Source organism: Stegodyphus dumicola, chromosome X1, assembly GCF_044657685.1.
Source record: "Stegodyphus dumicola isolate Sdum_Otavi_A_Nest chromosome X1, ASM4465768v1".
NCBI lineage: Eukaryota > Metazoa > Arthropoda > Arachnida > Araneae > Eresidae > Stegodyphus > Stegodyphus dumicola.
Genome location: NC_140780.1, coordinates 88,269,716 through 88,285,599, shown reverse-complemented (window position 1 = coordinate 88,285,599; position 15,884 = coordinate 88,269,716). Strand labels below are relative to the sequence as shown.

The 15,884-nt window shown below is 33.2% G+C and overlaps 1 protein-coding gene across 2 annotated transcripts in view; it reads right to left on the bottom strand.

The window, feature by feature from the left end:
• The window catches only part of LOC118186523 (uncharacterized), a 512,903-nt gene that overhangs the window by 41,112 nt on the left and 455,907 nt on the right, over positions 1-15,884 (bottom strand). For both annotated transcript variants that reach the window (XM_035356639.2, XM_035356640.2), the window contains exon 13: positions 1,994-2,105. In XM_035356639.2, coding sequence (XP_035212530.1) covers positions 1,994-2,105 — 112 coding nt within the window. The remainder of the gene's footprint in view (positions 1-1,993; positions 2,106-15,884) is intronic.

Below are 15,884 nucleotides of genomic sequence, written 5' to 3'. Positions count from 1 at the left end.
GAATACAAAGTACCAGAGGTAATTGTTCCAATATATTATTGTTTTGTCTTTTTTTTTCCTAAATATAGGAAAAAAGTACAGGAATATTAGTCAAATCCTTGGGTACTATTCCGTTTTAAGGACTGTAAAAAAATTGCAGCGAAAATGTATGCACAAAAGCGCCAAATCTAGCAAAAGCGCCAAATCTAGCAAGCGTGCCAAATCTAGCGTAAGCGCTGATTTCAGATTGCGTAAGTTTATATAGTTTATTTCTTAAGACGCCATTGAAATACGAGTTTAATTTTTAAATCCCTTTTTTGATTTTAAATCCCTTTTTTGATTTTAAATCCTTTTTTGATATCATATGGATTTAACAATTTGGGAATTGCCCATGACGAAAAGTATTTGAAAAAAGCGGAAAACAAGTAAGTGGGCGATTCTGCACTTTACCGATAATTTTTTCAAAGAAAAGGCACCATTCATGATAGAAAATTATGTTTGAACAACCAACGAGATGAAATTATGCGATAACTCGATAGCGAAATAGCGATTAGCGCCATTCAATTATATTTAACAATTGTTATATAAATTATAATAATGATCTGAAATAGTTATTTACTCTTATGCTTCCATTCTGTCATGTTTAGCCTTTTTATGTAAATTATATAATAAAAAAGTATTATATGAAATTAACCTTTCATCTAAATTAAACATCAATCGTAGATAGTTAGTTATTTACTATTATACTTCCTTTCTTGCGTTAGGTTTGCCGCAATTATTTTTGGCAGCACTGGCATTAACAATAGTTTGGCGATTTTTTACGGCCCTCAAAACCGAATAGTACCAATCCTTGTTCATAAAAACAAAATGTGGCTTACAGGAATCTGTTAGAGTTACATCAAGTGACACCGCAGATTTAAGAGTATGTCCTGACCTCAACTTATGGATAAGTGGAGCTAAATCTCGCTGCTTGGCGACGACTTTTACAGTTGACGGGATAATACGGTACGCACCCTTTAATTTACACATACTTAGTAATTTTTTTCCTTTTAAATGATTTACTGTGATAAATTATTTCCTTTACACAATTTCAGTATTTCTTTATTCAGTCAATAATGCCCCTTATATGTGAAATTCTGTCTCCTTGGATTTTTAACACGTTGACTGTCTTAAAGCAAGACTCAGTTATTATTGTTCAACCTTCAAAAAGAAGCTAGGAATTAGTGTGATATTTAAAAATACTACGCAAAGTAAAATTATTCTTTTACTTCGTGTTTGACTTTCACTACATGATTTTTTGTTCTTTTGCCAGTTGGTAACTAATTATCCTTATTTATACTTATAAACAAGAATATTGTTTATAAGCATAAATAAGGTTGAACAAGTTGTAGTTACAAGGGTCAGCAACAACAAATTATTTTGTAGTTGGTTTTTTAAGAAAGATCGCCGATTGCGAATTACTATCTGATAGTTGGATTTAAACACGGTTAAACATTCTTACACTAGCTTCTGAATACATCTCTTAACCTTAATTGTCCTTTGAATACAATACTTCTAAAATATCCTTTCTTATTAATACATTTTAGTTGTGCTCTCGAATACTCAAATGCAGAACAACACGTGAAACTTAACACTTTTGAAACATGTTGTAAAAAGCTGAGGAATTCCTTGGCCTCTAAACTCAGGAAGAAACTAAGCAATACCATATAATTTCAAATTTCAGTACTGTATCTATGGACCTAAATACCACTAGTGATCTGTAGAAATAAACCTAAAATATTTTCAAATATTTGCTTTCTATTTTTAGAATGCATTAAGTAATAAGCACCGTTATTGCTACAGTTATTTAGTGGACTGATTTATTGTGATTGAACGTTATTAAAGTTTATGAATCCTGCAAATATGTTTTCCAATAATACGAAATCTAACTGCTTTCTCACGACAAACTTATGCGTCTAATGGCAGTTGTGCTTTTAACAGTATATGACATTTTTATGACAATTTCATGACATACCTGCTGATGTGATATTAAAAGTAAGATTTCCCGTTACGCCAGGAACAATAGTTCTTCGGCAAGTATCAGGAAGTCCAGAGAATTGAGTCATCTTCGGATTCGAAAAATACACCTGGAAATGAAAGGTAGACTATAGTAAATGAGATATAGTTACACCTAACATTAAAAGATAAATACAAAAGTATTTCTTCTGTAATTACAAAGATGGCGTATTATGTTGGATCTTCAGTCTCACTGATTAAGAAATCTTTTATCAATTTGCTTTTAAAGAGCTGAGTATTATCAGACTATCTAAAGTAACTTTTGAATATCTCAAAAACAGCGTTGACGAGCACGGTGAACTTTACATTAATGTTATCTTACTCGAAAATAATCCTCTTTTCTCCAGCTTTGATGTCATTCTATCTTCATTAAATACTCTTTTAAAGCAACGCATTTTCCCATCATATTGATATACTATCCCCTAAGCATGAAACGTTAAACCTCTGATGTATTATGACAGAGATATTAAGCAAAATAATTAATATCACCTAGAGTTATTTGCTTTATATGTAACGTATTATAATTTTAAATTTTATAGCTTGTATCTCATAGGTATGCAGATTGTTTTCTTTAGAAACGGATTCCATATTAATGCTAATTAAAATTTTACGTCTGACTTTTAAATTATTATGAAAAGTAAGTAATGTCTTTTCTGGGTTGATCTTTACAATATGGTAACTGGTAGTTTGGCGACATTTTGGAGGCGATAAAGGTTACAACCTGGGACTTTGGTAATAATGTGAGCAGTACTCAGTTCCGATTACGCATTATTTTGCGTGAGGGAAATGAGAGATCATGGGATATGTCATGTGATATTAATGGACGAATTACGGTTCTTTAATCGGAAAAGGGGGGAAATCGGGAAAAAATGTGGAAATTTTGTATTTAGCTTTATTTTGTGTTGTGTGAAACAGTGTTGTGTAATTTTTGGATCCCATGGCCCTAACTAAAGTGATTCGAAATGGGTATTTAGGCATTGTGATAAAGAGAAGTTTGCTTTTTATTTAGCGGAGGAAGTATGGAGGAAAAATTCGCAGAAAAAATCTTTGAAAAATTTTATTGAATGGATTAGAAAAGTGTATCCGCCACGTAATCAAGATTCTGAAGAAGATTAGGTATGTTAGTATTTTTAATTATTTGAGGATATTATTTTTATGCATTGTTCTAAATGTAAGGTGGAAAGGAATTTGGTATTATTGGGAAAATTGTTATTAGCAATGATTTAGTTTAAAGTAATTAGGATTGTAAGGTAATTTTTATTAATTTAATGTATGTGCTTATTTATATTTTAAGTAGTGTTTTTGAATTTAATTATATTTTAATGAAATGATAGTTATTTTGTGAATTTTATGTTTGTAGGAATTTGGTATACGTTTAAGTTGAAATAAACGTGCATGGAAATAATTTAAATATTTGATACTAAGTATTTGTAATACTTGCGGTATGAATTCGTTGGTGACGTGTATAATGTAATAGATGATTTAGAGGTAAAAGTTTTTGGATATTTTATTTATTTTATATGTGGAAATGTTCATATTTGTAAAGGGTAAATACTTTTTCGCAATCAGGTAATTTCATACATGTTCTTTTTACCGGGTTTAAAGATTGAGAAAATTGTCATGTATTTTCGTGAAATTTTTCTAATTTATGAGAAAAAAGCAGTGTACATGGATATAGTGAAGAGTGTGCGCAATGCCATTTTTGTGCAATTCTGGGATGTTTTTTTAAGTAAAAATAAGTCGGCGTGTACATGGTTTATGTGTATGTGTTATTTTGAAAAACGCGTAAGGTGTATGGTATTGTGCACTTTTTCCCAATTTTGCAGTGAATATTTGTCATGATTAAGCAGTTTTGTTTGATAAAATTTCTAGCATAAGTGTAATTCGGCTAGTAGATTGTTGGAAGAAGTGTTCAGTAGATAAGAAGAAAAGAAACATGTCTTTACTTCGTGAAGACAAAATGGCGGCGGGGGGAAAAAAATAGAGGGTTGCTGTAGGAGAGTTGGTTGCCAAATTTTCGCCAAAAAATCGCCAAGTTACCATAATGTAAAGATCAACCCTTTTCTGCTTATCTGAATCAATAGAGGAACAAAATTCAAAGTAATGTAACACTATATGCAGCCGCAGATTTCGAATAAACTTTTGAATGATATAGGTGACACTCTGTTAAATGTAGAAAAGACCAGATCTCTGGATATCAAGACAAGCAGGATAATAGGAGTTGTGTGTTTCAACTACGAAATTTTTCGTCAAATATTAAAGGACTTATAATTAATTATAAGTGACTGAAGCCAAGTATAAACTATTATATAAAATACAAATAATATTATGGTTAAATTAATTTAATTTTTAAAATTTTCTGTGAGACTGTTTTAATAAATTCCAATTAAATCAAAACATCTAGCATGGTTTCCAAAAATATTTCTTTATAGCAAATTAAAAAGAAACTTAAATGTTAGTGTTTTGCTTTTCTCACTCCTAAATTGATATATTAAAAATAACTAAAATTAACGTTCAGCTTGAATCAACGTAAAAGACAAAAACTAATTATTAAATTTTACATCTTAAGAATATGTTTTAATCCTGTTACCGGTAAATGGCTGCAAAAATCATATAACTCATTTATTTATAGTATTATTTATTTATTATTATCATTTATTTTATAGGATTCTAGTTGCATTGAGTGCCCTTAGCAACTAGAAACTTGAGAAGAGTGTAGAGAGTATTCTCTGGTCTTTTGATAACTACAAGAATAAAATCCAAAGAAGGGTTAAAGGGCTTCCTCCCCTTAAGCAGATACCACTCGAGGATTTTTCATAATCACCTGAATCAAACCATTTTTACCACAGAATATTTAGCGGTGCAGTAGTACACTACACCACACTTAATGTTACAAGTTTTTTCCAATATTTTCATTAATAAACTAAGTAGATCGAATATATTGTTTCATTCCAAAACTAATGTTGCTGTTGCTCTAATGTTACAAATTTTAAGAACTAACTCCATTTTTTATTTATTTTTCATTTTTAAATTCATTTTTTATTTCATATTTTTAGATAAAGTTTTCATTTACCTCTTGTTTTGAATATTGGATTGCTTCTGTTTTACCTTTTTCTTAGACACGTTCCACTTAAATTGGAAATTATTATTAAGCTGCTTGTTTATTATTTCGATGGTATAATTTTATTTAAAAATTTTATCCCGCCCTGCATGGTTTCAAAATTTATATATGTTTTTATTATGGATTGCTTATGCTTGTATGTTTTGTTTTTTGGACTCGATCTACTCAAAATTCTATTTTTTTAAATTTGTTTATTTTTTGTAGCTATAATTTTACAGTTGTTTACACTGCTTACTTCGACCTGCAGGAGTTGGACTGATAGAGATACAGCTTACTTTGTTTTACTGAGGTTATTTTAAGTTTCAAATTTTGCATTTTTATTAGTTCAAGAACTGGCTAATTTATTTATTTCTTTTCTTGCACCAACCCTCTGATAAAGATGCGGCGAAAAATGTATAGTTCTATTTTTAATTTTTTGGTTTTGGAATCTTTCGCCGCTTTTCTTGCAGTTTTCAACTTCTATGCTTCTGGTTATTATTTTATTAGATTTTATTAGATTACCGCAAAGCACTCGAGGGCTACCTGCCTTAAGGGAGGGATGCCTTCGTGGAGGACTTTCTAAGGGAAACTGGCTCGTATACACGTTACACATGGGGAAAACCACGAAAAGGCCCATGCAGCTAGCCCGTTTCGCGGCATTCGAACCTCGGACCGAACTACCAGCGTTCAGCGACGTTACCACTCGGCCGCTGGGTGGGCCACTATGCTTTTGATTTTTTGCATATGCCTTATTCCAAATTGAATTAGAGATGGATTTTTCATGCATTATTTATTTTAATTTATTTGGTATTATTATTACTACCATTTTTCTGCATTCGTGGCGCAATTTATATTAGGTTTCGAGCTGGTGTATATATTTATGAAATTATGATTATCTTATACTTCATATTACATCCGAGTTTGAATCCCGCGAACGGGCTAGCTTCATGGTCTTTGCCGTTGTTTTCTCCGTGTGTAACGGGTATACGAGACAGTTTCCCGTAGAAAGTCCTCTATGAAGGCATCTCTCCCCTTAGGCATATAGCTGTTCGGTGCTTTACCATAATCAAATAAATCAAAAATTAAACACAGGGTACTTACGGAAAATCTCGTCAGCCATTTTTGCCTATTAAAGAAAATACTTTGGTACGTGTAATCAAGACCGTAATTTTCGCGCAAATGAATATATCGGTGATTTGGTAAGTGAAAAAATTCTGATTTTTTATATTATTTGAGGCGAAGAAAAGTATTTCGCGAGACTTGTATTTTCTCGCGAAAATTAAAACCTAGAGAAAATAATTGCTTTTACAGTATAGCTCCTTAATAAAAAATAATAGAAATTTTTAATAAACAAATTAAATATAAATAAATGATAATATAATATATTTGAAAGAAAAATAAGTATAGAAAATTTTTTCTTGTATTTAGTAAATGGGGTTTTTAGTTTGGTGCGGCTGACATCTTCTCTTGCGGTCGACAGGATTTTCCGTAAGTACCAAACACAGTACATACAACATGGAAGAATATTTTTATTGGAGGCATTTAATGAAAGTCGTATGGGACACAGCATAACCATTATTGTAATATGCGAAGCTATTCACATATTTTACGAGTATCTACATTTAAGTATATTTCTAAATTGCTACAGGTCGAAGATTAAAAGTGCTCGGTAGCCAGTTATTATTAGTCACGATTTACGTGATCAGATACCTTTAATGATTCTACCATTTGCAACATAGCTAGCATATCAATGCATAAACGCTTCTAAAATTTACCATGATTACACATCACTTTAACTAATGAAATTTTACAAAGTTTACGTCCCTTAGTAACAAGCCAAATTAAGGGAGTAACTTCAGATGGACCCCACAGTTTTGATATTATTCTTGATTTACACTTTAATAAAAATAGAATTGAGTTCTACGTTTATCTGGTACGTTTATCCCCTAAGAACGCGCTTGAATACTCTAGAGACCTCAATTGAGTAAAACGTAAAATTTAGAGAAATAGAACTATTGCAAAATTTGTCTTTTCAGTAGCGAACTTCACGCGTATCTAATCCTATTACCGTTTCACCGAATCTATTGTTAACATTGTTCGTTTCTTAACGTAAGAATGCATGTATTTGAGGTCCCTAGTGACGAAAGTCCTTCGTGCTGCAGGCGTCCTTAGAAACTGTGCTCAGAAACTCGGCTTACAACCCCAATTGATCATTGTTTGCTTTTAAAACTTTTATTCAAATTTTGCAGAGACTGGTTCTAAAATGCTTGCTTTTGTAATTTGTGTCAATACGTCTACTATAACAAAAATGGAAAGAATGCAAAATCTTGATTTATGTATAACGGAGCTATTGATTTTCTTGAACCTTCAAACTGAAACTGACAAAGCGTCATCGTTTGAGACCACAGTGGTTACTGATATTTGCAACTATCTCAATGCTTACGCTGAAGAAAACGGAGATTTTGATAACAACACTATAAATAAACTGGCAAACTGCGTAAAATATAGTCTTACGGAATGGGAAAGAGGCATATTTAGGCAGCTTATTCGAACTCCTGTGCCCCCGTACTATTTCGTGTCCTTCAAGATGTAAAGATAAAGTGAGCAGTATTTCCAATAATGATAATATGCATTTTTGACAGTATTATTGTACAAAAAATACTAGAAATTTCAAGCATAAGTTCAAGATTCCGTAGAAGGCAATAAATATTTTATCCAAAAGTGAGGGAACTGGCGCTAATAAAATTCTCCCTTTTAAAACATTTGACATTTAACTGGTTTGCACAAATCTCCTATTAAAATCATACACTGAAAGGCAAAAATTAGAACACAAAGTATAAGAATTTTTCGCACCTCGAAATAAAGCAAATAATTCTTTTTTCTTCTCATTATACGCTTTAGTCAAAATTATTTAACCACATGCCGAATAATTTTATAGTCAATAGTTTTAAATGTTTACAAAATATATTTAAAATATAATAGTAATTGTTAAAGTAAAGAGTCGGTTTTATTATTAACTATAAATTACACGTTTCCAAAAAATGCAGAGAAAGCATATTTGTTTATTTTCTGTATAACTGAATGCGTAGCCACATGTTTTGTATATAAGTGTTTATTTCTTGTACATTATTATAGATCTTTAGGTTCTGAAGCCAACAACGTTTAAATCGTAAAAAATGGCTCAACTAGTATTCAAAACATTTCTGACGGCCCTTGTCTAAAATTACTATTGCTAAGTGGATGAGACTAGAAGATTTCTCGCCAAAATGTCGACTTCTTGGAAATTTTTGAGAAGCACATTTTTGAAGCCCTACGACCGATGTTTTCAATATTCTTTGCCTCTGCTACACATTTTTACAGAATGCAGTTTATTTGTAATCTGTAGCATCTATACTTCAGTATTGTAGCACATGGTTGTGTATCCACGTTTATGAAATTTTGCATTATCCTTCCCTTGCTCGTGATGTTCTTCAACCTTCCGATGTTTCTATTTGCTATGCTGCTTCCCTTAGGACAACCCTAAGGGATATACTGTTCTTCTGCAATTCTTCCGCTAGTTGTGTAACTAAGCTGCTTGCTTATTTGGTTCTCAGGAAAGTTTCCTTCGTTGCTAACGTAGCTAACGTTCCACAGAAGCATCAAGACAGTAACTGTAATTTTCCATTTCTAATCAAAATGATTTCAGATACTTTTAAATCAGATACGTACAAGTTATCACAGATAGTTGGATCCACAAGTTTCAAGTTAATAAGGGATATCCATAGGGATCCTGTTTGGGGTTCATGCTATGGAGTGTATTAGCGATTTCTTAGCCTTTAGAATGATATGCTCCATACTAACATCATTTCATATGCCAAAAACTTCGCGATAGTTCCCAGTAGTCGGAATAAACGACAATTAGAAGTTTATCTCAAAATCAGTTAACTTTCGCAGATTGCTTTAGGCAACATAAATTGATCATATCGCTTAATGAAACAAGAGCACTAGTAGCAAGTTATGACACTCTACTCAACAAGAAAAAGGACCTGTGTCTTTTAATGGCATCTCAGTTATCAATCAATCAATACGGGTATTGCCGGGTTATCGCTAATATGTGCGATGTTGCCGGCTCGCTGATAAGTCTGCTGTAGAGGCACATGACATAATAAGTCGGACGCAGTAAGAGGAGGTCTGAGATGAAGAAAGGGGGTGACCATACACCATAAGGTTAGAAAAAACCAAATGTTGGAAAAGAAAACCAGGAGAGTCTCGGCAAGTGAGTAGAGAAATCTGGCAGATATGGTCAAAACATATAAGATAAAATACATTGAAAAACAAAACAAAATTTGCTTACTTTACTATGAAAATATAAAATACAATAAAGTGAAAAGAAATTAAAACATAAATGACACAATACAAAATATATACAGTAAATATATGTACATGGGTACTATACAAACGACGTGTGCTAAGTCGGGAAGTTTGAGTCACGGTTGAGGTGGGCCGCGTAAAGTTATGACACTTGCATCCTAAGGTAAGGTAATGTAATCTAAGGTGTTGAATTCGCTTAAATGCATGCAGTTCTTAGCCTTAGTGAACAAATTCTTGTTCATACGATTAATAAACTCCTCTACACGTTCAAGTTTTAAGTCATTATATAGAGTGCCCTTAGATACATAGAAACGAGCCTGAGTGAATAGTCTAATGTATTTATTCTGGATAATTTGCAGTTTATTCAGATCTTTTACATTGGCCGCCACTCAGGCGGGTGAAGATAGGTCTGATATATAAAGATAGGTCTGATGATCGCTGTAAAAACACGTCTCATTTCTAAGAAGATCCAGTTTCAAATATTTGCCTATAAGAAATAGATTTTACATCGTAGAGAGGGCTTTACTACGTGTTCAAAACTTTAAATAACTTGGTGTCGTAATTGACGATCAGCTTAACTGGCTTCCATGAAAAATATGCAAAGGATAACTTAAAATTTGGATAGAATTTGTGCAATTTGTGGCAAAGAGGTATGGGACTTGCATGGGGAGTATCAACTAGGATTCAGAGAATCTGGTACAGTTCTGTAGTAGAACGGATTCCCTTGCACGATGCAAAAGCATGGAGCCTCAGTCCCACAATGCAGTTAGTACATCAGGTGCACAAGTATTAGCAGGTACACTTGGGCGTACAATGCAAATCAGCTATTGTACGTAAAACTCGACTCCAGCACACTACTACATTGCGACAGCACACCTATGATATATAGCGATTATGAACATCACGACATTTAAGCCTCCATATAACCCTCAAATTCTCTGTATTAACAGCAATTTAAGTAGAGCTCAGTTCAGTGAGCGAGGAACGGAGGCACCTGGTCTTTACCACCATTAACCAAATTAATTGCAATACATAATTTAAATGCATAAATCTTAAAACATATTTACATGAAAATGGAATAAAAAACTAAAAATAAAATTCATAAAATCCTTAGTTCTAGGATTTCATAAAGTTCAATCAAACATTCATGAAATATAGCATATAAAAAATCATTACGTCTTAATTAAGCTTTTAACACTTTAAGCGCATAAGATAAAGTTGCTATGCATGGGCTCATAAAACAAAGTTGCTATGTACGAACAAACGAACAAATGGAAACTAAAACTAAGATATCATCAGGAAATTACACGCCATATAACAAACCATATCTTACGCAATGTATTTGCCCATTATTCTTTGACTCTCCTTCTAGTCTCATTGTAAGTATGGATCCGAAAAACAAAATCTCAGCAGTTAAAAATATCCAACGACTCTTCCTTTCAGAAAGACTAGACCACTACTTTCCTGCGTGCGATCACATACTCCCTGCTAAACTGAAGCGATTATTTAATGAGACGTCCTCGAACCCGTAGCTCACAATAATACTGAATTTCTTTACAAAATCAGATGTAAAGCATGCACTTCAGACTTCAGAATTTCGGATCCCACGAGAGTATTCGAATTCGGAAAATAAGACCTCATCCACATAATTTAACACACATATAAACTATTTGAATGTATTAATAACTATTTTTGACAGAAAAAAATACAAGAATTCTATAGGACAAATCATGTATTGTTTAAATTTTTGAAAAGAACAGGAAAGTAGCAATAAACTAACGCGAAACGAAGACGTAAGAAACAAGTTGATATTTTAATAAATTGTTATAAACACGTTTAAGAGATAAATTTTCTCAGCATTTCTTGATATATAAGTATACAATGGAAATATCGGAACAGAAAATATCTTTAAAGTAAAGAAATATTTAATGTTTACTTTTCTGGTTTAATAAATTAATTCCAGGCATTATTTCACAGGAATCATAAAAGCGATTTTATTTTCAGACACATTTTTATTTTATCTGATATTTTTAAAGTTTTTCTTGTAATTACGAAAAACTTTGTCCATTAAATATCTCTTTTCACAAATATCGTAGCTCAAAATGCTAAAAATAATATTATTTGAGAAAGTTACAAACGAAAAAAAAGTAAATTCGCTTTCATGTGATTTTCATACTAGAAGATGCTAAAAAGTGCTTTTATTTAACGCTATTTCTAAGCAAATGATGTGCTTATTTAAACAGCTATTTGCATACATTAATAAACAGCTCTTTTCCAAACATTAAGAGACAGATCACGAGGACCATGCTCATAAACTTCCTACCCTGGAAAGAGTCACGCAATTAGAAAGTTTCAGCCGCTAAATGAATTTTGGCGAAGAAGTTTTTTTGACTGTGATATTCTCAAACTACCAAGAAATTTGCATTTACTTAAGATCTCAACCTAGCAGTTATTATGCAGTTATCGAATTTCGTTTAATTCGCTGCGTTTACTTCTTTTCTCTTGGTTTTCGGCCTCATTAATGAATTATGCAATGGGTAGTGACTCTTCCTCAGCTTACGTCTAAAACTGCAAGTAAACAGATCGCGTCGACTACTTATTAAAAGCGTAGAACAACAAAGGCATGTATAAGTGAATATAAAGAGCTTTAAACAAAAAAACTTACAAATCTGTACTCTAAGTCAGAATATGAAAGGTAAATCTAAAATTTGCTAACAAACTTGAGGAGGTTTAGGTTGGTTGAAATGTAAGATGTATATAAATGAACGGTGCGGTTTCAAAGATTAGTAATAAATCGATGGTAACCATACTACCCGTGGTAAAATCTAGGCCGTAAGCATTGATAACCATCCATATTTCTCATGTGCTGCCAGCTGTTTGCTTGTTATGCTTATCAGTATCCAAAATGGCTTCGCAACAGGAAAAAGCTTTATGTGTGCTCAGTTGAGATGTCCAGAACTGTAATTGCAGTGCAAGATGAGTTTCTTTCTTTGCAAAGTTTCATAACCCATTAGCCGCTGGTGTTGCTTTGACGCAAAGGTCAAAGTAAATGCGTATAAAACTATAATTATCAAAGATATTTTATACTAGTAGATGATTTTGTGTGGGTGTATTATGAAGATTGTCTAAAAAAATATTTGTCTACAACAATAATTTTGTTTGTAATAAATTGTCTCTTAATTGAAGCAAAATTTTCTACAAAGTATTTTTGCCGAAAACATTTATAGTGACAGAATTGCCGTTTTTAGGGGTGATGTATTTTTAGGCAAGGTCTTCGCTTAGCAGAACCTTCCATTAATCAGCTGTTTGTATCTGTGTGGGGATGGAAGGGAAAACAGGTGTTGCGCTGGTGCAACGGCAGCGGGAAAAGAGTATTCCCCTTTTTTTACTCATACCTTTAAATACTCTGGTTGATATTGATTCCATGCTTTAAAAATGCCTAGTACGAGGTACCTTACATTAGAAGAAGTCCTTCAAAGGTTTTTTGATGGAGAAACAGATGAAGATAATGACCAGAAGGAAACTGACATTGTTAGGTGTGGTGAGGTGTATTTAATTATGGCAAAGCACACTAGGGCTATCTGTCTGAGGGGAGGGATGCCTTCGTGGAGGACTTTCTAAGGTAAACTGGCTCGTATACACGTTACACATGGGGAAAACCACGAAAACACCCATGCAGCCAGCCCGTTCGCGGGATTAGAACCTCGGACCAAACTACCCGTGTTCAGCGACTTTACCGCTCGGCCACTGGTGGGCCCTGATATTGTTAGACTGCATGGCCGAGTTTATGTACCGCCAATGCCTGTGTCCCTCGAGGAAGTTTTTGAGGAGTTATAATTACCAGAAAGTTGGATTTTGCAAATATCTTTCTAAAACAAACCATCTAACAACGGGCAGCTTTCAAATTTCTCTGTGCTTGGCAAAACATGAATCAAAGAGGTTTTGGGCACGCGCCCCCCCCCGAAAAAAAACGGTTGTCCCCAAAAGGTTCGCCACTACTGTCTATAAGTAGTCGTAAATCAGCTAATCCTGACTCTGAATGCAGTGAAGTATGACACAAAAGAATAATTGCACTTTGCAAAAAGGACGCTAAATGGCTGTAGCATGAGTTTACTGGATACCGGTGGAGTTGGCCTCCGAGCGGAGCGTTAGCTATCCGGAGTTTAGATGGCAACTCCTCAGAAGGAGCTACGGCTATGGCAGTGAAATTATTTCTGTTGAATTCTCCGAATATAGCTTGGAAACGTGTTAATGATGGCAGGGCACTTTGACTTACAGAAGATTTGAGCAAAAACATCCCTTTGAGCACTTAGGGAATGACAAAACTGTAATGGTTTTGTAGGAAAAAAGTTAAATTGCAGCTAGTGCATAATCTAATGTAAGAGAACATCTAAATATATGCGCAGCTCATAAGCAAACAAATTGAAAACGTGCACATCAAAACAAAACTGTGTATAAAGTTGAATAGGGGTTACAGCTTTGAGTATAGAGGGGGAGTGTGCGGCTGTACTCCTACTGATGTAGGGCACTTACGATGTGGATATGGCTTGACATGGCTCAGTAGGCAGGAGCATAAGAGGTAATTACTAAGACAATTTTATTTTGTGCAGATCTGTTACTGCTACTGTTAGAGGCCCATGCTGACCACTTTGTGGAAGCTGGCATTTTAAGGTGGTATCTTGAAGTATGTGCGCCATTAAATACGTAGTGGTTCGCTGTTCTTTCCCTAATGCATAAACAGAGATCTGTATTACTGCGCCGGAAACGATGTAAACACGCTGGGAAAATCCATGTCCAGAGAAGTGTACAGTTAGAGAAGCAGAGCTGGTGTATAAATCTATTACCATCTCTGAAAAGAAAAGGAACGCCCTGCGAACCGTGGTGCAACAGAGCACGTTCAGATTCTCCTCATCACAGCACGTTCAGATTCTCCTCATCACAGCACGTTCAGATTCTCCTCATCACAGCACGTTCGGTCTCTGATGAGTAGGCATTTCCAAACCAACCTGAATATCGCCGATCTATCTCGCCAGTTAGAACGTGTATGACAAGTAATCTCGCAGAAGGAGGACATCCTCCATCTGGGAATCATCCAGATATAATTTAGGTGGCTACGAAAAATTTTCAGCTGCTACTTGAAAACGACCAAAGAATTTTCATCTCTTTGCTATTTTATTATGTTACTTCGTTTCTGGTTAAATGATGATTTATATCCCTTCCTACAAAGCCCCGTTCACATGCAACGCTCTTTCGCACAGCCACCATTTGTATTAAGGAGAAACGGGAATATGAAGCACTTTCGCACTTCAGGACCGATTCAGATGCATATCGTTTTCCATCTCTTAACCCATAAGCTAACGCGAGCAATGCTGTCACAAACGCGAATTGGTTTGACGGATTTCTAAAATTTGCTTATATTTCTTTGACATTGTTTATTATTGCTATAGAAGGCCATCGGAGTTTAACTTTTTAATTAATTAAAATACACCTGAATTAATTTAAAATGCAATTTATATACGAGATCAAATGATTAAAAGAAGAAAAGAAATCGCACATGCTGCTGAACGGTTCTAAATAAAAAATGTTTTCTGGCTGTTAAAATTTCAAACTTTGTTTTGAAAAAATAAATAAAACGACACATAGATCGTCAATATTATTAATATTAATTACAAATGTTTTAATACTGATTATAAACATTTTAGAAAATATATTGTAATTAATTCATGTATTAAAATTGTTTTGAACGTGCTTTACGAAGATTTTAGATAAAAGCATGTAATTTATGTTTATATTAACCAAGTGAATAGCACTAAATTTATATATATATATATATATATATATATATATATATATAGAGAGAGAGAGAGAGGAAGAGTAAATATATATATATATATATTGAAATTGAGTAATAATTTAAGAAATTTGAAATGATTTAATGACAAATTAGACTGTTTACAGTCTTTAAACTGCGTTTTTTCAGTTTACTTTTTTTCTACAAATTCTTTTGCTTGAAGTCCTAAAACTTATACAGATATGGATTAAATTATCTTTACCGCGTATTTAAAATTATATGCTTTATAGAAAAAAGGACGGGTTTTCCAAAATACTGAAAAGAAAATGTATTTGAAGTGAAAATGGGATTGAGATCACATTTCTTTTAAAGTTTTATTTTTTATCAGTAACTAATGCATTAATTGCAAAATCGATTCTTAAAGTTACTATGAACACTGTAATAAATATAATATGAAAATTTGGGGGGAAAAGCACTGAAAAGAAAGACACTTTAACTTGTTAACTAACACTTAACTTGAATTTTTCTTACAAAATTTAAATTTAAAAAAACATTACTAGCAAAATTTTGTTTTCAGCTTACAATCATTTGTCTTACAAAACCATTTAA